At 42.1% G+C, this 20,866-nt stretch overlaps 1 protein-coding gene across 5 annotated transcripts in view; it reads right to left on the reverse strand.

Moving 5' to 3' along the window:
• Nucleotides 1-5,304: 5,304 nt before the first annotated feature.
• GTF2I (general transcription factor IIi) overlaps nucleotides 5,305-20,866 on the reverse strand; it is an 87,197-nt gene continuing 71,635 nt past the window's right edge. For all 5 annotated transcript variants that reach the window (XM_030287842.4, XM_072916789.1, XM_072916790.1 and 2 more), the window contains 12 exons: nucleotides 20,468-20,548; nucleotides 18,791-18,856; nucleotides 16,984-17,167; nucleotides 16,071-16,123; nucleotides 15,384-15,491; nucleotides 14,460-14,543; nucleotides 13,474-13,657; nucleotides 12,505-12,533; nucleotides 10,991-11,074; nucleotides 9,612-9,650; nucleotides 7,268-7,342; nucleotides 5,305-6,396 (listed from right to left, as the gene is read on the reverse strand). In XM_030287842.4, the coding sequence (XP_030143702.4) occupies nucleotides 7,284-7,342; nucleotides 9,612-9,650; nucleotides 10,991-11,074; nucleotides 12,505-12,533; nucleotides 13,474-13,657; nucleotides 14,460-14,543; nucleotides 15,384-15,491; nucleotides 16,071-16,123; nucleotides 16,984-17,167; nucleotides 18,791-18,856; nucleotides 20,468-20,548 (971 nt within the window). In that variant the 3' untranslated portion in view covers nucleotides 5,305-6,396; nucleotides 7,268-7,283. The remainder of the gene's footprint in view (nucleotides 6,397-7,267; nucleotides 7,343-9,611; nucleotides 9,651-10,990; nucleotides 11,075-12,504; nucleotides 12,534-13,473; nucleotides 13,658-14,459; nucleotides 14,544-15,383; nucleotides 15,492-16,070; nucleotides 16,124-16,983; nucleotides 17,168-18,790; nucleotides 18,857-20,467; nucleotides 20,549-20,866) is intronic.

A 20,866-nucleotide genomic window follows, 5' to 3' on the forward strand; every position in this document is an offset into this window, starting at 1 on the left:
CCTGCTCCTGCTCCTGCTGCTCCTGCTGCTGCTGCTCCTGCTCTTGCTGCTCCTGCTCTGCTCCTGCTCCTGCTGCTCCTGCTGCTGCTGCTCCTGCTCCTGCTGCTCCTGCTGCTCCTGCTCTGCTCCTTCTCCTGCTGCTGCTGCTCCTCCTGCTCCTCCTGCTCCTCCTGCTCCTCCTGCTCCTCCTGCTGCTCCTTCTCCTTCTCCTGCTCCTTCTCCCGCTCCCGCTCCCGCCTGTCTGGGCGCTCTCCCCTCCCCTCTGTCCTCGCTCAGCTCTGCTGCTCCTAAAGCCCCGGGGAAGCGGAACTGCCGCTGCAATCGCTCCCGTAATTGTTTATTTGTTCGTACCGAGTCGGTGCTTCCCAGCCCAGCCCCTCCAGTGGCTCCAGGACTGGGGAGGAGCTGAGCTGGGCGGCCTCGGGGATAACTTGGGGGGACAGTGACGGGTGAGGGCCAGGCTGGCTGCCCTGTACCCACAGGACTCCTCTGGGCAGGGTACTGCAGCAGGGGGACAGGACAGGTGACAGGATATGGCAGCCAGAGGCGCCTTCCCCCCTCTGTCAGAGCTGGAAAGGCTGAATGAAGGCTGCAATGCACTCCCCGAGCCCGGGAATGCCAGAACTGTCTGTGTGTGTGCGGGTGGCAGGTGGGGAACCTGCGGCACAGCACAGCCAGGAGGGAGCCCCTCCCCTTGCATCACCGTTTCCTTTCAGTCACTTGCTGCTTCTTCAACATCTGCCACCAAAAGGTTCCTTTGAGGAGTCCCCGAGGACCTGAGCCAGTCCCAGCCCTGCTCACCCCCTTACCTGGGCACAGGGCTGGATGGGAGGGGACCCCAGGCGTAGGGAACCCCCAGAGTGGGCTGGAGACAGACCCCTGTGAGAGCTCCCGGCTAAGCCGTTCTGGAATGTCAGGGCAACAGCTGCATTCATGTCCTCCTCCTCCTCCATCCTCAGCCCTGAGCAGAACGATCAGAAGGGATGTGAGAGCTGCAGGGATCAATTCCACACTGCAAAGGTGTACCCAGGAGCGCTTTTGTCCCCACCATGGGCACCAGAGGTGGGCTGTCACCCGACAGAGCCAGTCTGCTCTCCACAGGATCCTCGAGGAGCCCAGCTGCAGGCAGCTGTGAGCACTCAGCTCATTCCCTCTGGAAACCCAGTGTGCCCCAGTGCAGCCGATGTCCCCAGCTCGTTCCCATGAGCTGGTGTCAGAGCAAACCCAGCCCCACACTGGGCCAGGAGCAGAGATGGCAGCACCCCTGTCCCCTGACAGGGCAGGCAGCAGCCCCAGGCCACAGCAGAGCTGCCAGGGGCTCTCCCCATCAGCAGCAGCAGCAAACCCTGGCACAGGATCAGCCCAATGCCCCTGTTAGCTTGTAAAGACAAAACTTGCTCTGGCTGCATTAGAAACATCAGATACTAACCCCAGCCCTCCCATGGAACGTGGGTGTGGTACTTGCAGCTGTGCAATAGTAAATGGTCATTTACATTTGGTTTCTTATTATTTTAACAGGGGGACTTCCCGATATGCAAGGGAAGTCCCTTGCATATTACACAATCACAGATATTAAAAAGAATCCATCCAGGGCTGTTTGGATTCTGCAGAACTCCACAAATTTTGTCATAACAGCTAATTTCATAATTACAATTGTTTGTACTACATTTAAGACTGCATTACATTTCTGGAAACCACTTAATTCACATGTTTCTTCCTGTTTCCTCATTCTTCATCTCGTGATGTGAGAAATGAGAGGTTTTTGATGCGCTGTCCGTGAAGGATTAGTTCACAGTGAAACACCTCCTGTAACTCTGTGTGATACATTACTGAGTGTTCCATCAAATATCTCACTGCTAGTATGTGTCAAGCAGCAAGATTTTAGAAGAAACTACTCAGAAGAGGAATATCCCATGTGAACGAGCCAAGTTCTGTTGGTTTTGCACAATCTGGGTTTTGGTAGCAGGGGGGCTACAGAGGTCCCTTCTGTGGGAAGCTGCTCGAAGCTGTCAGATGTTCAAGAAAGCCAATCCCTGATGGCTCTGAAGATGGACATGCTGCTGGCCAAACCTGGGACAACTAGAGACGGTGGTAACACCTCTGTGATAACGTATTTAAGAAGAAAATCAAAACAAAGCGGGGCATGCACAGTGTTTCCCAGACAGAGAAGAGGAGGAGGTGAGAACGTGTGAGGGAAACAACCTGGAGACGCCAGGGTCAGTGGGGAAGGAGGGGCAGGAGGTGCTCCAGGAGCTGAGATTCCTCTGCAGGCTGTGGTGAGAGTAGGGTGGAGCAGCTGTGCCTCTGCAGCCCGTGAGATCCATGGAGGGTGCAGAGATCCACCCACAGACACCCACAGCCTGTGGGGATCCATGGGGGGTGCAGAGATCCACCCACAGCACCTGGGGATCCATGGGGGGTGCAGAGATCCACCCACAGCTCATGGGGATCCACAGGGGATGCTGAGATCCACCCACAGCCCATGGGAGAGGTGCCCAGGCCGGAGCAGTGGATGCCTGGAGGAGGCTGTGATCCAGTGGAAGATTCCTGGAGGAGGCTGTGATCCAGTGGAAGATTCCTGGAGGAGGCTGTGATCCAGCAGAAGATTCCTGGAGGAGGCTGTGTTCAGTAGAAGACCCAGTGGAAAGAGGGGGTCTCTGCTTCCAGGCTGGAGCAGCCTGTCCTTGGAGGATTGCACCCTGTGGAAAAAGAGACCCACGTCGCAGCAGTTTTGGGAGGGCTGGGTGCCCATGGGAGGGACTCACATTGCAGCAGGTGTGGTAGTGAGATTGGAACCACATTGGAGAAGTTAAAGGAGAACTGTCTCTCCCATGGGAGGGACTCCATGGTCTCACAGGGGAAGATCTCAGGTGATGAACTGACCCAAACCCCCTGCTCTGTCTCCCTGAGCTGTTGGTGGGAAGGACAGAGGGGTTGGGGGACAAAAAGGTGTTTTTAGGACTTATTTTACTTCTCATTATCCTCCTCTAATTTAGTTAGTAAAAAATTCACTTTGTATCTCTAAGCCAAGCCTGGTTTGCCCTTGGAGTGTTCTCTTCTAGGCCTTTTCTCAACTCGTGAAGCCTTCATGAAACGTTCCCCTCTCCTCTGGCCAGCTGTGGCAGGGGAGGGGAAGTGAGAGACTTTTTTGGGTGCGTGACATCGGGCCAGTGTCAAACCACAAAGTTTATGGAGTTCATGAACTGATTCATGTTTTGGGAAACAAGGGTGGGATCTGAACACAGGATCCCATTTTGAGAGAGATGGAGAAGATCCGTGTCCTCCAGACCAAGCTGGCAGCAGTGCTCTCAGCAAGGCCCCACTGCTCTGGAGAGGGAACAGCACACACAGGACTTCAGAGGATGGGTTTCAATCAAGGCTGTTGGAGGTTAAGAGTTTCTTAGGCAAATGGACTATCCTCTTTTTGGCACTGCTCCACCCAAAACTAGTACCAAAACCTCTCAGGATATAAGAGCAGATGGAATAGATGCCACCCTAATCTTCATTCAAAATTAAATTTTTGATTTTTGGTAGTTTAAATTTCAGTTTAATTCACTCCAGAGCCAAGGGAGGCCTTATGTCACTGATAGCACAGAGCTGTTACACAATCACAGAAATGAGAGCCTGCGCTCTTCCTTGGCTGTGGGCCTCTGACAGGACACACATGAAAAGAAACAAGAAGAGATTCAAATTTAGAAAAATTCAACTCCCAAGAGAAAAACACTGGCCAGCAACTGCATCACAGAGGTACTGGCTGTCAGCTGGTGGGTATGCTATGAGAAAAGCCAGGGTGCCATATCTGAGCAATGCCCAGTTCCACCATGGACACCCTGAATCCTACCTCACTTGGATACAAAATTCCCATTTAAGAGAAAGGAGACAGTCCACTGCACAAGACCAGCTTTTAAAGTTCAGTAAAACATGGGAATAAATACTTGTCTGCTTCTTCATCACCACAAACCTTCCCTGCTGGGACAAAAACTAGTCAGAACTCTTGTAAGTTACTGGAATTTAATTTATTCATTCATTTATTTATTAGTACAGCCAAGTCTTTTTAGGGCCTATCTCATGTACTACTAGTTTGAAAATGAGTGAGATTTTCATACATGGTCAACATCTTAAAGTCTGCTAACTGTTAGGACTATAGGTAATTTCTTAATATTGAATTGATATTTGGAAGGTAAAAATATTGGTGTAATTATTTTGTCAGACTAATTTCTCTCAAGTGGATATGACCCAACATGTCTGAAACCAAAAAGAGCCGTCAGCATTGAGTGCCAGCCCACCAGCATTACTGCCCACCCAGCAGCAGGCCATCCACTCCAGTCCTTTCAGCAAAACCACTGCAACCATTTCCACTTTATTTTTCTTTCACACAAAGTTTCAGCAGAGCCACTCTGCTGTTATACACCTGACAAGGCAATAGCCTGGAATTATTTCTTTTCCCAGTTCCTTTGGTGTGATGCTGCCCTCATTTTGGGTGAGCACTGACAACTGCACCAGGAATAGACAGCTGGGCAGGCAGCAGTGCTCAAAGTGCCTCCTGAAGAGGGCTGTGACTACAGAAGGGATGAACCCTCCTGCTTTTTCAGAAGGGGAAGTCAAGCCACCTGAAACCTGGGGAAAGCTGCGTTATGTCATTTCCCCATTCTAAACATTCAGAAGCAAATGTAAAACCTGGTCCCAAACTGCTGCTGGAGAAGCTCAGGATGTCTGTTCAAGTGAGCAGCAGGTAAATGTGGTTATAAGATGGGCAGTGCCCCCATGGCTGGGTTAACAGGAAAGGGAAGGCAGGTATGGGAATGGCTGTCTGCTGAGGCAGGAAGGCAGCATGGCACCAGCCACCACCAGCTCCTACCTGGAGAGAAGGAAGGCAGGACCACGATGAGCTTTTTCAAAATGCCTCAGCATGGAGCTCACCCTGCCCCTGCTGACATCAGCAGCAGAAGGTCCCAGTGCTCAAGTGGGAGCACTTGGATCTGCATGCTGTGAAACACAGGCAGATGTCCTGTAAGCTCTCCCTCACCTCCAGAATGACAGAAATGTGCTGCTCTGAATTTACCTGCTGAATTTCAGGTTGCTCCCACAGAACTGACACTGCACTCAACTGAATTTAAGGCTTCAAAATTTTTTCTTGAAGATCCAATCACCTCACCCACCCAGAGCTGGATTTCAGTCTCAACAGCATGCCTGGACCTTACTTCTTTGCTGGCAGGACACAGCCATGCTGCATCATGTTCTACCTGCCTACAGAATTACTGCTAGGATTTGATTTGTTGTAGAAGACATAACTGCATGGACAGGTTTGAAAAACATCAGAAAGGTTTTTTATTTCTTCAACAGGGAACATAATTTACCATTTGTGCATAATGCAATCATCTCACATTCATGCCCGTAAACAAGAAACCTTTGCAAATAACCTGTATTTTTAGAGATTATCATATAGCCAGAACTGTACATCTCTGGTTTGTGACATTTGAAAAAAAAATTATGTACAGGGTTTTACATGTTATGGCGCATAACCAAGACCACAGGGGGCTTCATTTAATTGTTGTACTCACAGAATATTCTGAGGTTTTGACAAAATAGGACGTAGAGCTGGCTGTAGCATGTTTCCATCACTAGTTCTAGACGAACAGAAGAGCATCCCCCACAGCCTTCAGCAGAAAAGCACTCACACAATTATTGCCTACGGTAGGACTGCACGACCAAACCCATCATGTGTAAACTGTGTGATACTCTGATACAACATGTACTTACTACTTTGAATTAACAGAACAAACTATGATGGGGTTTTATTTCAGTTGGTTCCTAATCCACACACTGGAATATTGACCATTTCACAGTCAATCTCATTAATGCACACTAACCATCAAGTGGATAATTTTATCTTTTATTTAGGAAAAACATATTAACTGTGATACATATAATAAGTAAAATTAGCTCAAATTAGCTCAAATATACAGATATTATTATCCAATAAAACATTAAAATAATAGCTGAAAATTAACGTAGAGGGTTTTTTTCTCCAAAGTAAACAAACTGAACTTTTCACAGGAATTTTTCATTACAAAAGCTAGAATGCATTCAGGTACAGTGAAATTCACCTTTATTGGAAAATGCAGACAGCCTGAGCTATGTCCCTGTTGATTTTAATCCCTGCCATTTCCCCAGCATTGCTGAATCAAATTTAATCCTTAAAATATATTCCAAAGTAAACTGAAGACATTCCAAATCTACAGTCATTAATAGGTCAATTCACAGAACTGCTGAAAAAGTAGACATTTCTATATAATAGTACAAAAGGATTTGTATAGAAGATACTTCTCTTATACAGTTATATTACACAGCTCTAGACAGGCTGAGCAGGCTCTTCTCAGAACGGGAAGCTTCTGACTAGGTAAGAGAAATTAAAAAATTAAGTTAGTTTCATTGAAGCCTTGTGCCTTATTACAACTATGAGCAGTTTGTATTCCATTTTCCAGTTCTTTAGGCTTAGATTCAGCAAGCATGCAGAAGCTGAATATTGCTCTCAATAAATATGAGATCAAATATGTGCTCTAGTGGTCTCTTGTCTGACTTTAGAACAAATATTTATTTTAGTATAAATTCAGTGGATGGCCCAAAGCATCCAAAACTCTGAACTACTGCAGCATCAAATTGTGCAGCCTTTGCTCAGACAACATTTTTGTGACCTTTAGTTGACAAGTGAGGTGTTTTTTAATATCTCACTGGCTACAGTGCGTCCCACGACATTTGGGCATTGTAAATTAGACTTTTCATAAAAGTTTAATTTATGAAAAGAAAAGAAAGAAAACTTTTAAAGAAGGTTGGTTTTTATCACAGTTAATAGCTTTACTGAGTGTCCCACAGTCAGACAATACTGCAATCACGATGAAGAGCTTTCCTGCTCAATTACAATTTGGAAATGGATGTGCATTACCAAGAATAATAATGCTTTTTCACAAACCATGTCAGAGCTTTTCATAAACACTAATTCCCTCAGCTTTCAGTTACTCTGCTTCTGAGATATGTGATTACCATCACACATTTTAGGCCACATTCTTCTAGGACTTCCTCACAAATTTGAACACAGTGTGCTTTATATTGTATTTGGGTAAGAAAGTGCAAAACATCTGACATCATATATGTGAGAACTGAGACACATAAAATAATTCACAATTAAGTACTGGCACCTTCTGAAATTCAGTATTATACTTCATCTCTCCTTTCCCCAGCCAAAAAATATAAAAATAAATTATTTTACCCAGTGTTGATGAGGTCTATGACGTCGGGTCTGGATCTTTCTTTATTTGAAACTTGCATTCTGTTTCTGTGTTATCTGTTAAAAAAGTAGTAGTGCATGAAAAAAGTGGAATTTCCCCACCAATTTTGTTACTGTTTTACTTAAGTAAAAATTTATAAAAACATAAAAAGTATTCATTATATTTTTAAACTAATAATCATAAATTAAAGTGTATTCACAGGAATATGATTCTGTGGAAATTATCATTTCCACTGCAAAGTAAAGCAGCGTAGGATCTTAAAGCACTTTAGTTCTTCATGAATGGAAATACGATTGGCATTAGTAGGACTGCTTTTCTCTCAACTAGATGCAGATTTCTGCATTATTCTATTTCAGTCTGTCCAAAACAAATTTTAACCCTACCTAATTTTTAAAGTACAATATCACACAGGAAGGCATTATGATATGTTTTAAAAAAAATAATGTTGGCTAAAGTATTCATCACCTTTTGATACAGTTTTATTCAGTGCAGGGATGCTTGGAGGTAAATCAAAGGAATCTTGTGTCTGTGTAGCACTGTCCATATGACCCAGAGCCTGATTCTGTTCTTTTTACAGACAATATGATGTTGGAAGGAAATTGGTTTTTCCCTGGAGTTTTTTGGAAGGTTTGGGGTGAGAGTAACACATCACTACAAAGCCAGGCTCTTTGACCACATGATCATTTTATACCTTCCAGCGTAGTTCTGAAGTGATTTTTGCCACTGCACGCCTTTTTACAGGAACACTTCTGTAATTACAGTGTCTGAAGCCAGTTTTGGATAACAAATTCATAACTATGCTTTTCTATCTCACCCAAACCATCACACTGAAGGCCCACAGCTGATTTTCTTCCACGTGACAGTATTCAGGAACAACTGTCCTTTTTCCTGCACCATCTAGCTTCAGCAATCCCTCAGCACAGGGTTTTGGCATGATAAAGATCCCTGATGTTCCAGCCTTCAAAACTGTGAGCTTAAAATCTGCAGCTCAGCTCTGCTGTGACTCTTAACATTTGCTTCTTTCTGTCTTAATTGCTACAACAGGGTCAGCCCAAGAAAGACTGACTTAAAACCCTTGGAGTGAACCTGTAACTCAGCTTGTAGCACTCACTCTGGCTGAGGATGTTCTCTTGGCTTAGAGTTCAGTGACATGACAGGGGGAGTGAAGCAATGGAGACTGGAAAGGGAATTTTCATGGAAAAGGAACAGGACCACAGGGCTCTGCTGCCTTCTCTTTTGGGGCAATGTGAGCAGGATTAGGGAATGAACAGAAGTTGAGAGCCTCAGGATGAGAAGTGCTGATGCACAGCAGCTGCCATCCCAGGGCTGTTGGCTATGTTGCCATCAAGCTGGCACAGACACATCAGCAAACCCTTCTTGGGACCACCTGACATAAAGGCAGCACCCAGCAAAGTACCAGAGCCCCCTGGATCACCTTGGAACCACAGCAGGACAGCTGTGGCCATCCAGGGCCAGGCTGGGTGCAGCACGAGCAGCATTTACAGGAGCAGAGCACACAGCAGACAACAACATCCCAACTCTCAGGTCAATCCAGTATTTCTGATCCACCAAGACCACATGCAAAAACACATGGGGGGATACAAAACCTACAGCTTCCTTGGTCTTACATGTATCTGTATATAGAAAACACTTCACCAAAAGGGGTGTCAGGCCCTGGCAGAGGCTGCCCAGGGCAGTGGTGGAGTCCCCATGCTTGGAGGCATTTAAAAGCTGGGCAGATGTGGCTCTTGGTAAGATGGTTTAGTGGTGAGCTTGGCAGTACTGTGGCAACATTTTGACTTGATGCTTTTTGAAGATTTTTCCAAACTAAATGATTCTACAATTCTATCTGAAAAGGATACAATTCAAGTGTATTCGTGGACAATAGGAAAGTTGGATGTTTTCCAGAATTTAAGTGCTAGAACAACAACACTCCAGTCCCTTTCCCCCAGTGCAGTGTATCCAACCAATATGGCATTCAGAGTTCCTGATGATGGCAATCACTCACTTGCATCAATTGAAACTACTGCACTGAACAACTAAATGCATCATTCAGGATATGAAGTCACTCAGAGCCTATATATAGGCATGACTCAACAAGCATTAAGAATTCACAGAACTCCTTTGTAAAATTATTTGAATAGTAAATTTTGCTGCTAAGTATTTTTCACATGATGCAGCATGTTATTACTATAAATGAAGAAATGTGCCAGGAACCAATAAAAGACCTTTGCTTGGTTTTGATTGACCTGACTTTAAAAACAGATGCAACTTTGTTCAGCATTACTTAAAAATATTTGTTTTTAACTGAAGACAAACACTTACCTCCTATAGATACTTCTATTTGGCTTGGTTCAGTTGGCTCTTAAATGAAAAAAATGCAGTCAAATGAATATGAATATTTCAACAAGATCAATCAGATTAGGGCAATTAAGTTTTCCTGAAAAAAACACCTCATTTTTCTTAACCAATCTGACTCATATCTCTTTGACTGAGATAGATTTGTGTAGCTATCTATAGTCTGCAACAAAATATAAAATATCCCCAAACATTTATTACAATCAACTATGTCATTGTTCCTCTTCTAGTGGTTCACTGTGGCAGACATATCACCAAGACCCAGAACAACACAACGTGCATTTGCACAGAATACACCAAATTTGGAACAGCTTAAAGAGAGTCACCACTTCTCCTAAGCCTTGTCTTTGATGGCAGGTGTGTGTACTTTGGGGCAGAGTGGGAAGGTGCATAACAGAGGACAAGTATGCTTTAATTCCATGCTGAGTTTTCTACTATCTCTGCATGGATTGTAGATGAACATGTTCTGGGAAAACCATTGAACTTTTTTAACGCTGCAGATGTTAAGGACCAACAGACTACAGCAAGCTCACAAACCACCAGCAACTGATCTGCTCCCTCCCACACCTCCACATGGAAACAGAGGAACCAGCAGTTTCCTTTACAATCATTTTCATCATACAAGTGTCCCTTACTCTTAAAATGTTTATCAGATGTGTTCTCTTTAGTTTCCCAGCTTCTCTCTATAATGATTTATTCACTCAACTGCAGAAGTTTTCCCCCCACTACACCAACTTAGGATACACTTTTTTAAAAGGCATATGAACATTTAGAAGCTGTACTGGATCAAAGCAAAGTTGCCCAACCACATTTACTTTAGTTAATTCCCAGCCCAAGGCTAAGTTCTCTGTTCAGACTATAAGATAGGTGATGTGTGTGCAGTCCCAGCTGCAGTCTAGCAGGGGTTACAGAGCTTGGCAGCAGGCAGAAACTCCATCCAGACCCCACTGCCAGCTCTGCAGGCAAACTTCACTTGGCTGTACATGCAGACATGCACACATTTGAACTAAGCAGACATTAATAAATGGATGCTGAATTGCCTTTACACATTGCCCCCACTAATCCTTCTTTCCAGCTCACTCATCGGCTGTAAAAATCAAATCAAGGAACACAATAATGACACATCTTGAAGAAAGTAGAGGCACTTTCCACTAATGTTTAACAGCTATTGAAGTTATTTGAAGTTTAACAGTCATTAAAGTTAACAGCTATTCATTTCTCAAAATGAAATGGCTCATCATGAGCACCTTAGACCTAGGACATGACTGCCAATGATATCTGCCAGTGAGATGCAGAACTCCACACCCCACCCCTCCTGCAAGGACACGTGTCACGCTCTGCATCACCTGGTAGTGCTGCTGTGGTAGTGGCTGCTGCTGCTAGTGCTGGTGCTGGTGATTCTGCTTTTGCTTCAGCTTCTTCTAGTAGCTCTAAGAGGAGACATCATCATTGTTTTACTTCACAATGAAAATGGTTCACATAAACAGGTTACTAACATGAAACATCACATGAAACTTCTCACATGAACAGGTTACTAACACTGTGACTGAGATGCAGTTCAATTTTTTTCCTGTTACAGGAAAAACATTGCCTGTCTTGCCTGCAAGCACCAAAAATTTCCTCTTAAGTTTCCACATTTTCTTTAGATGAAGAATAAAATATCATGCTTATAATGAGGCTCAGAGCCTGTCACTTGTTCACATTGGTATCCATCAGTATAAGATCATTTTGATCGTAATTAGTGGATTGATTTTGATCATCATCAGTAAAACATCATTTTGATCATAATTGGTGCCATATTATTGGCAGATAATGCCCAAACCTCATGTGCCCCATGACCAGTCTGCTCCCCCAGTCCCAACACACATTGTTGACAACTTATGCTGAGCTGACAACAGCTCAGTGGATTCTTTCATTTCTAACTGAATTCCCTGGAAATACCATTACACATTTACTTGCCTGAAGGTTCCCCCTTGCAGGGAGACTTCTCTGCCACCTCAGAAGTGCACCTAGGTCTGTGAGCAGGTCAGTGGGCTACAATATCCTCTTGAGGACATACAATATCCTCTTGAGGACATCTGACACTTGCAGTGCATGAACAATATTCCAGTATTGTTACTGGAATACACTGGTGGCTGAGTGTATTTGAACAAACACTGGGTTGCTAAGGCTCCAGCTGGGTGAGGCCAGTTGTGACAGCTTATTTGGCCTCTGAATTTCTTATCTGACGTTGGCTCACAAAGAACACAACACAAGGGACAATGTAGTGACAGTCTTTGTGGTTTGTTTTTTCTCCTAAATTACATCTAACAACCAGGTCACAATTATTTTAGTAAACAAAATACTATACCTTTCCCTCTCACTACCCCAAGCAATTTCATTGTGAGGGCCAAATTGGCCATGGCACTTCAGCTAACTACAGTCTGCCTCTCTAAAAAGTTACAGTTTCAGCAGAATGCAGAATTTTTCACTGGAACAAGGCTGTGCAGCTATTGGAAAGCTCTTGCTTACCAACTGCTACTGTGATGGATTTAAACCTACAACATAGGACCTCTCATCTAAGTGTGTTGCTCCATCAGGATCCTAAATTTCTCTTGGATCTGCAGCTGAAAAATCAGAGTATTGCATTTTTGTATCAGGTCAATGCTAATCTTATGCGGTTTAAATGTAAATTTATTCCCTGCCCTCAAGCTAACTGTACATATGTGTTTAGTCAGGAAATCTTAATGAGAAATACACAGGCAAGAGTTATACAGAGACCTTAACAACTTGGGGCCTCTACCACTAAGACAAAATGTAGAAAATTAATCTTGGTAGGTTACAAAAATACATTTGTCATCAGTGTCTCACAAATACTTACGATTGTTAATCACAAGTCCTGGAAACGGTCTGGGGAAAAAAAAAACCAAAAAAACACTGATTCTAAAATGAACTGCATGGCATTTCCTCCCAATGTAACCTCCCCAGACCTTCTATATCAGAGGTCATGCTAAAAATTAAAAGAGAGGCAAGTAAAACAGAAGAAATAGTAGCTCTTAGGGACTTTGGTTCTTCCAAACTTGGATTTTGAAAAGTAACATGTATGGGAAGAGCTAAACCCTTCCCTTGGTCACTGCTACTTAGCAAGGGGTCACCTCTTCTTCAGGGTTCAATTCAAAAACACATGAAAGTCTTTTTGGTTAGAATATGTCATGATTAAGGGTTGAGAATTCAGACTCCTTAGTAAAATCTAAGAAATTTCTCTCTCTAAAGATAAACTGAAGCTTTTAAACTTCCGTGAAGTCATCTATGATTTGAGAAGTTACAGAAATGGATCAATTTTATATTTTCAACTCCTCCTGAGAATGATTCCAAAGTTTGATCTGTTCTGCTTCAATGCATATAATTAACATTGGATATGTGTGTGTGTGTGTATGTCTATGGAGATACACACATACAAATTAAATTCCCTTATACTATAATTGGACAATACTGTATTATAAAATATTGAATAGAAACCAATGAGCTCTGGACTTGTTTCAAAACTTGATATAATGACTGAGAGAGCAAGGCCCAGAAAACTATAGGACTTTTTTACATATTATGATTAGATTTAAACTCAAAAGACACCTTGCTGAAATATGCAGTATTAGTAATATGCCTTTTGTCACAATAAATTGGACATGTCCTCCTTCATTCATGCTAGGAACATCTGGGCTTCCTTTGACCTGACATATTGTAATCCAAAAAGAGCCAACATCTTTTTAAAGATGTACTACGACTTCTATTCTCTCACATTTATTCCAGCTATGGGGCTGTACTCACAATCTAATTAATGGCAACCACATACCTAATGACAGTAAACTTGATAAACTCTGCTGATTCCAAAATCTTCCTCATTGAGCTGAGTTCCAGATAACTGGGTGCTTTAAATGCCACACCTGGAGGCATTCCATCCACCAACACACAGCCAGGGTAGTTGGTGATTTTTCTGTATGGAACTTTCACAGGAAAATTCATACCAGTGGCTTCACCTAAGTGGGAGAGGTTGTGTTTATTTTCAAACCTACAGTATTTGTGATTACATTGAAGAAAAAGTCCTCAGATTATTAAGAAACAAAATGCTTTCTATCAGATCTGAAACTATAAAAATTCACCTAACAAAAAAATGATTACAGAGTGAGAAATGAGATCCTGGATTACACTCATGAACATTACTATGAGAGCATTAGTCACAGCTCCAACTCTGACAGTTCAGCATATGAAGAACACAGATTCTGCTCTTAGAGAACAGTACAGAACAGGATATAAAAGGAGATAGCTACACAAAGGAAATCAAAGCATTTCCTGCAACGCTAGGAAAAGCAATTCAACACAGTGAAAGTATTTCAGATAAGGAAGCCCAGGTCAATGCTAATGTACAATGCGAAGTAAAAAAACCAAAAGTATACACAGCAAAAGGGTTAAACTGAATTTTAAAATTACTCTAATCCCAAGTATTAAGAGGTCAGAATTATGAAGCCCTGAGAAGAAACATGGACTTCCAGCAAAATAAATACTTCATCTGTGTTGACACAGAAAAAAGGTAAAGGGAAGGGGAACCCTGAAGCAATCTAGACTCTTAGGACTTTGGTTAATACACCAAACTGTCTACATCACTTACAAAAGACTCTTTTTGGAGTCAAAGCACAACATTCATATGCAAGTCTTAAATTTGTTCATTTTAACGACCATATATATAATTCACTGTGAGTGAATATTCATTCAGTAACTGCAGGATGAACAACATTAATTGCACTCACACCTATACAAAAATGGGAAGTAAGAAGCAATTACCAAATTTCCGGCTAAAAAGCTCATTTACTTGCTCCCTCAATTGTCTGGCACTTTCTGCTCTTGACAGTGGCTCACTTTCATCATCTGGAAGAAATTGTTAGAATAGCATGAGAATTACGCACAAATTTCTCTCCCCCCCTCCCCGTCCCCCCCAAAGCTTGTTTATCCCTGCATGTTTACTCAAAACAGGTATACCCAAAAGCTTCTAAACAGGCACTGTCTGTTCCTCATTTTAGTAGTAACACCAAATTGTAGAAATACATACAAATAGATGGTTGCTAAAAAATTACAGAATCCTAGAATGGTTTGATTTGGGAGAGACCTTAAAGATCATCCAGTTCCAAACCCCTGCCATGGGCAGGGACACATTCCACTAGACCAGGTTGCTCCAAGACCCACTTAATCTGACCCTGAACAGTTCCAGGGATGAATCTAGAAATGTCTAGAGATGATTTTGTAAAGTAATTTAAACTAACAAATTGTATTTTACTTTCTTATGGAACATAGAATGGTATGTAAAGATAAAAGCAAAGTGATCATTCAGTAGATGGCCATAGCATACAACAAAAAAAGCAGTAATTGGTGTTAAGACAAAGCAGTTCAACCTGCATGGTCATTCAATTCAGTTCAAATACTGACATCTGGAAGTTGCCAAGAACTGCAAATCAATACTTAAATTATTGCATCATAAAAATGTGGATGCTTCTTAATAGGTGGTTGGACTAAGAATATTCTAGAGATGTCACTGATGACTGTTAGATAATAATTAACATCTCAGCACAACCAAAAGGTATCTTATGTTCTTTCTTGACTCTACCTGTACTTCAGCAAACCAGCTTGACTGTAGGAAAACATCAAACTAAGCAGATACCATGAGGAATATAAGCACAAGTATTATTATACCAAACCAGCCAGTATACACACCTTTTATGGTTACTTTAACAATGCTTACGTCTTCAACACTTGCAGCTGTTTTCACTGAGTTTTTTGTGGTCCTTTCTGCATTGGCTTTACTGGGGGAATTATCTTTTCCTAAGAGGATTAATTTAGAAAACATTTATAGAGAGCTCAAAATCTTCAGTCTCATCTATAAAGAAAATATTGCAAAACAACAAATATTGGCAACGTTTTCAAAGAGGACCTAGCTTCAGCTTCAAAATGGGAGCATCTCTTCCATGACCTACCTACCTGACACAATTTTCTACTGCGTATTCTGTCTCTGGTGTGTGTGTCATTTAGATGATCTACATACTAGGAGTAAATAATTTATCTCTAGACCTGAATAAATCCTATGAATCCTACATTACTGGCTACATTTTGATAGCATTAGTAAAGAATACATTAGAGGCACAATTATTTGTGAGTAACTTTAAAAATATAATACTCCCTTTTTAGAGCTATATTTAATCTGTAACTAGTAAGTGCTCACCCCATCTTAAAAACAAACAAACAAGCAAGCAAACAAATAAAGCAACTGCAATTGAATAGATCTTTCAGGAATAAACAGAATAAATCTTTCAGGAATTTATTAACACCATGCTGCTCTCATAAGTAATATTCAACCCTTGAAATAAACTGTAATCTGGAAAGCTAAGCAGTTGCAAAACTCACCTTGGGGGCTTTTATCAGAACTTTCATTGATAGCTGCCTCAAGCATCTCAGGCCTGCAAACAGATCGAACATTTTACATATAATAATAAAATTGTAACATCAACATTAAAGAAAATCCCATTTTCTAAAAACGGTAACTAAGTGATATTCTCTCAGCCAGAGACAGTCAAGAATACAATGACTGAGAGGCTCCATAACTTCCCAGAATCACAGAATCTTAGACTGGTTTGGGTTGGAAGGAACGTAAACCCCATCCAGTTTCTTGCTCCTGCCATGGGCAGGGACACCTTCTACTACACCAGGCTGCTTCAAAACCCCATCTAACCTGGCCTGGGACACTTCCAGGGATGGGGCAGCCACAGCTGCTCTGGGCCTCACCACCCTCCCAGTGAAAATTCCTTCCAAACATCTAATTTTACCCTGCTCTCTGTCAGTTTAAAACCATTCTCCCTTGTTCTATCACTACCTGTCCTTGTAACTTCTGTTGCCACTGTTTCTACACTGACACAGGAATATCTAAGCCTGTTCTAGGCAAAAGAAAGAAAATTCTTACAGCTCTCATTAAAATAATCTCCACTCGTCAGCTCTCAATACACAAACCAGCAAGATTTATGAGCAGCCCATAAGTGCTCCCTGCAGTAGGAACTAAACCAGTGATGTGATAAATGTGATGGATTAAGAAATATGGACTTGTTCTTCCTCTCACAACAAAGTCTAAGAGTCTCTCAGAACAAATAGATTATTGTATCTTGTTCCACTGGCACAAGAGCTTTTCAACCATTTCCTCAAGTACTAAAAATACAACAGTGTGTATTTTATAGAGTAATTTAGCAACTTGGCAACACAATTTCATGTTTGGGTCCACATTTCAATTCTCATAGAACAGATTATTAAAGACATATGGGAGCCTTACTTTTTAATAATAAATTTTATTTTGGGTTTACTTCTCAGGATCTTCTCTAGTCTTGGAATCCCAAAAGTTGTAGGCTGGCGGAAGGGCACCCCCTCAGGAAGCCCTTCCACGTAGAAATCCTCTGGGTAAGAATCAAACAGTGCATATGGCACCTTCACTGGCTCTGTGCGTCCCAGTGCCTCCCCTGAAATGCAAGAGAGCAAATAAGGTACCAGTTAGGCAACTGCAGTGTACAGAAATAGACTATTCCTTGCAAAAATGTAATAGATTAGTTGGCACATATATACTTGATTAGGTAGAACCAGCAGGCTTTGCCTTTTTTGGTGACAGCTATGAGTCTGCAGGAAGAAAATTAACAGTTTCAAACTTAACTCATTCTGTTGCAGTAAATCTCACCGTAATTTGCTGCAAACTAGTAATTTCCATCCAGCTCATGCCACTGGCTTGGTCTGCATGCATGACTATTCTATCTGTATGCCACTTTTGTGTTAGGTTGGAAATGCAAGATGTGGCTGGGGATGTGCATTCTATTGCCATCTGTCAGAGCTGGGGCAGCTCTCTGCTGTTCATGGGGCAGTTTTCTTTATCTCTCCCACAGCCAATCCTTCCTCCAGGAGATCTCTGCTGTTCATGGCCACTGAGTGTCCCTGCATGGCTGAGAAAATTCCATCATCCCATGGGGAGATGCTCTGCCCAGGGGAGGAGCCGAGCATTCCTACCTGGATACAATCTGACCTGGGAACAGCACAGCAGCCTTTGCCCACTGCATTCCCAGAGGAGCAGCTTTCTTCCCACTGCATTCCCAGAGGAGCAGCTTTCTTCCCACTGCATTCCCAGAGGAGCAGCTTTCTTCCCCACTGCATTCCCAGAGGAGCAGCTTTCTTCCCCACTGCATTCCCAGAGGAGCCCAGGCCCATCTCCCCCAGCCCTGGAGCTCCAGAGGAAAATTCCCCCCTTGTGCAGGATCCTGCTCCAGCAGAAGCACAGCTGGCACTGCAGGAGGGCTGAGCCACCCTGGGATGGGACTGCTGCCACCTCCATGACACACAGGGTACCAGGGCATGTTCTGAATCTGGCAGTGTTGTTTTGTATTACTGCATTTTTATTTTTATTTTTCCTAATAAAGAACTGTTATTCCTAATCCCATATTTTTTGCCTGAGAGGCCCTTTACTTTCAATATTATCGTAATTCAGAGAGAGGCGATTTACGTTTTCCATTTCAAGGGAGGCTCCTGCCTTCCTTAGCAGGCACCTGTCTTTTCAGGACACACTGTTGCAGGCAATGCATTCTGCCTCTTTCTCTTCTGGAGAACAGCACCAAGGACAGGTGAGATAAGTGCTCTTGTTCAAAAACCCACACTCAGAAGAATAAGGAGAAACCATTACTTCCAAAAATCACAAGTTTTCAAACAGCCTGCACTAGAAGAAGTGCTGGAATATAATGGAGCACATTTCTCCAGATACCACCCAACCTGTTTTGAGTCATGCAGAGTCATACGAAGTCCCATTTATAAGCAGAGTGATGAAAGCTCAAAATGAAGTGCCAGTATGTGAAATCACTCTGTCTGTGGATCATTAAAAAAATTGTAATCCAACTACAACTTCTCCATTTTCAAACCCAAGTAAAATAAGAAATAGAAATGTGACACTGGATTGCAAGCACATGGGAATGAACTCAGATGGGAAACTGTAAGGTACACAAGGATTGCAGGACCTCTGGAATAAACATATGAACACCTCTCATACATCCATCTAACTGCATGCTCCTAAGAAAGGCATCTCAGTAAAAAAGAATCAATAAACATACCACATTTTTCATTGAAAAGATTTTCAACTTTCTGCTTTAAGTCCGTGATTCTGGCATTCCACAAGTCTGCCAGGAAGAAATTGGAAGAATTAGAACAACACGCACACAATGAATCAGTCTTTGAATAACATTTTGACAAATGTTTAATAACTTATTATGCTTGATAACCAATTTACTGTGGCAGTAAAAATGTGCAAAATGGCTTTCATTCTGCAAAACTATATCCACATCAATCCTCATTTTCCTGCGGCTCTGAAAGATATTGCCACTAAATAAAGCAAAAGTGATTAAAAGCAAAATTAATCCAAGCGTGATCCAAAGTTACTATCAGACAGCAGAAAATTTACTACCAGACAGCAGAAACTTTACTATCAGAGAGCAGAAAATTTACTCATCTGGACCAGCACCCAAAATAGTGGCAGGAAGTTCCTCATATCTTCAATGACACAGCCCTGAAACACATTCTTCTCTCCTGAGAACTTTTATCTCTAGCACAGTTCCTACTTTAGGAACTGTGAGATTAAATGTCCATTTAATTTAAGCATTTTTTTTCTGACACCCATCAGAGCAATTTCTAAACCAGTTTACTTGTGGCTGCACTAAGTGGTCCATGGCTGGTCTACAAAACTAAAACCTCACTCTAAAGTTAAAAAAAGTTGCAGATAAAAAAAAAACCACCTAGGTCTAACAGCAACAGGAAAGTCCAAGAAAACTGTATGCAACTCTGACTATGAATACCACCCATGCCAAGTCAGTATCCCATTCATGCTCTATTGGCTTGGTAGGAGGAAATAATTCCTTTCTTATAGATTTTTTGACCATACAGCTAAAAAGATAGCATAGGGGACAAAAAAGATAAAGCAAATAACAGCAAATTCCTACACAAACATAAGCAAATAAACTCAGAATGTAAGTATGCTGAAGAAAAGGTTCACTGAGACAGAACTACTTACAGTTACTTTGAACACAGTCACTCATCTTGCTTGACAATGAAGAATTTTTCTGGACTGCAAATTGACCCTGCTTTTAATACTGAGATTTCTGTTCCAGACCACTGCACTAACAGGCCTGGGCCTCCATGGCCAAAAAGCTCTGGCCTACATTCATAAACACAACTATAAGATTTTCAGTCATGTCCAGCTTTTCCTTTACTGATTTTCCAGAACTGGAGAGGTCAATCACGGCAATCATGCGTAATCAGCTCTGACAGGTCATGGCTTGCTAATGTCAGTTCAAATTCTTCCTGGTCCCTACAGCCCACCTAGGTATCTCTGCACAGGGATGTCAATATTTCAAATTTGTGGAGAGCTTATGAAATTTATGCACATTTCAGCTGGGTTTATGCACTCGGTGGTACTTTGCAGCAGAAAAGTCCTTCAAGGGTCTGCAGCACTGTGCAGTAACACACCAGCAAAAATCCAAAACTGACTCTGCACCTGAATCAATAATATCTAATGGATCTGGGCTGCATTTGTACAGCATACTCCACAGATCATCCATGATTTCTCTACTGCAGATTATTCCACATAATGAAGAACTGAATTAACACAAAAGTGAGGACTTCAGTCATTCACTAACTGTACATCAGAACACGAACTCAAAATATCTGATATATAATCCAGGTGTTCCATACCAACATTAAAGGAATGCATCTGTGCTAATTCCCCCAACACTTACCAAAAGAAAACTCTTTTCCTTGTTGCTTAAAATTTGGATTGGAGTCACTAGCATCAGAATGACTTTGCTCTTTCTGAGGACCTATGAAGAGACATTACATATATAATGCAGAGAGCAGAAACAAGACATCATACAAAAAGAACAATGCATCAAACTTGATTACGAGAGAAATCTTCAATTCTGAATCAAGAGTAGAATGAAAAAAAAAAAAAAGCCTTTAGGAAGTTTTAGAGTTGTATTTAAGCATTTAATGCTACTGACCACATCTGTGATCTCTCTGCTCAGGACTACATCAGTTCCCACATCTCTGCTTGGAATAAGGACCCAAGCAAGCTGCCAAACTGCAACATTTTACCTAAGCATCATCTACACAGTATCCAGTTTGTTTCAGAAATGAAA

Source organism: Taeniopygia guttata, chromosome 19, assembly GCF_048771995.1.
Source record: "Taeniopygia guttata chromosome 19, bTaeGut7.mat, whole genome shotgun sequence".
Taxonomy (NCBI): Eukaryota; Metazoa; Chordata; class Aves; order Passeriformes; family Estrildidae; genus Taeniopygia; species Taeniopygia guttata.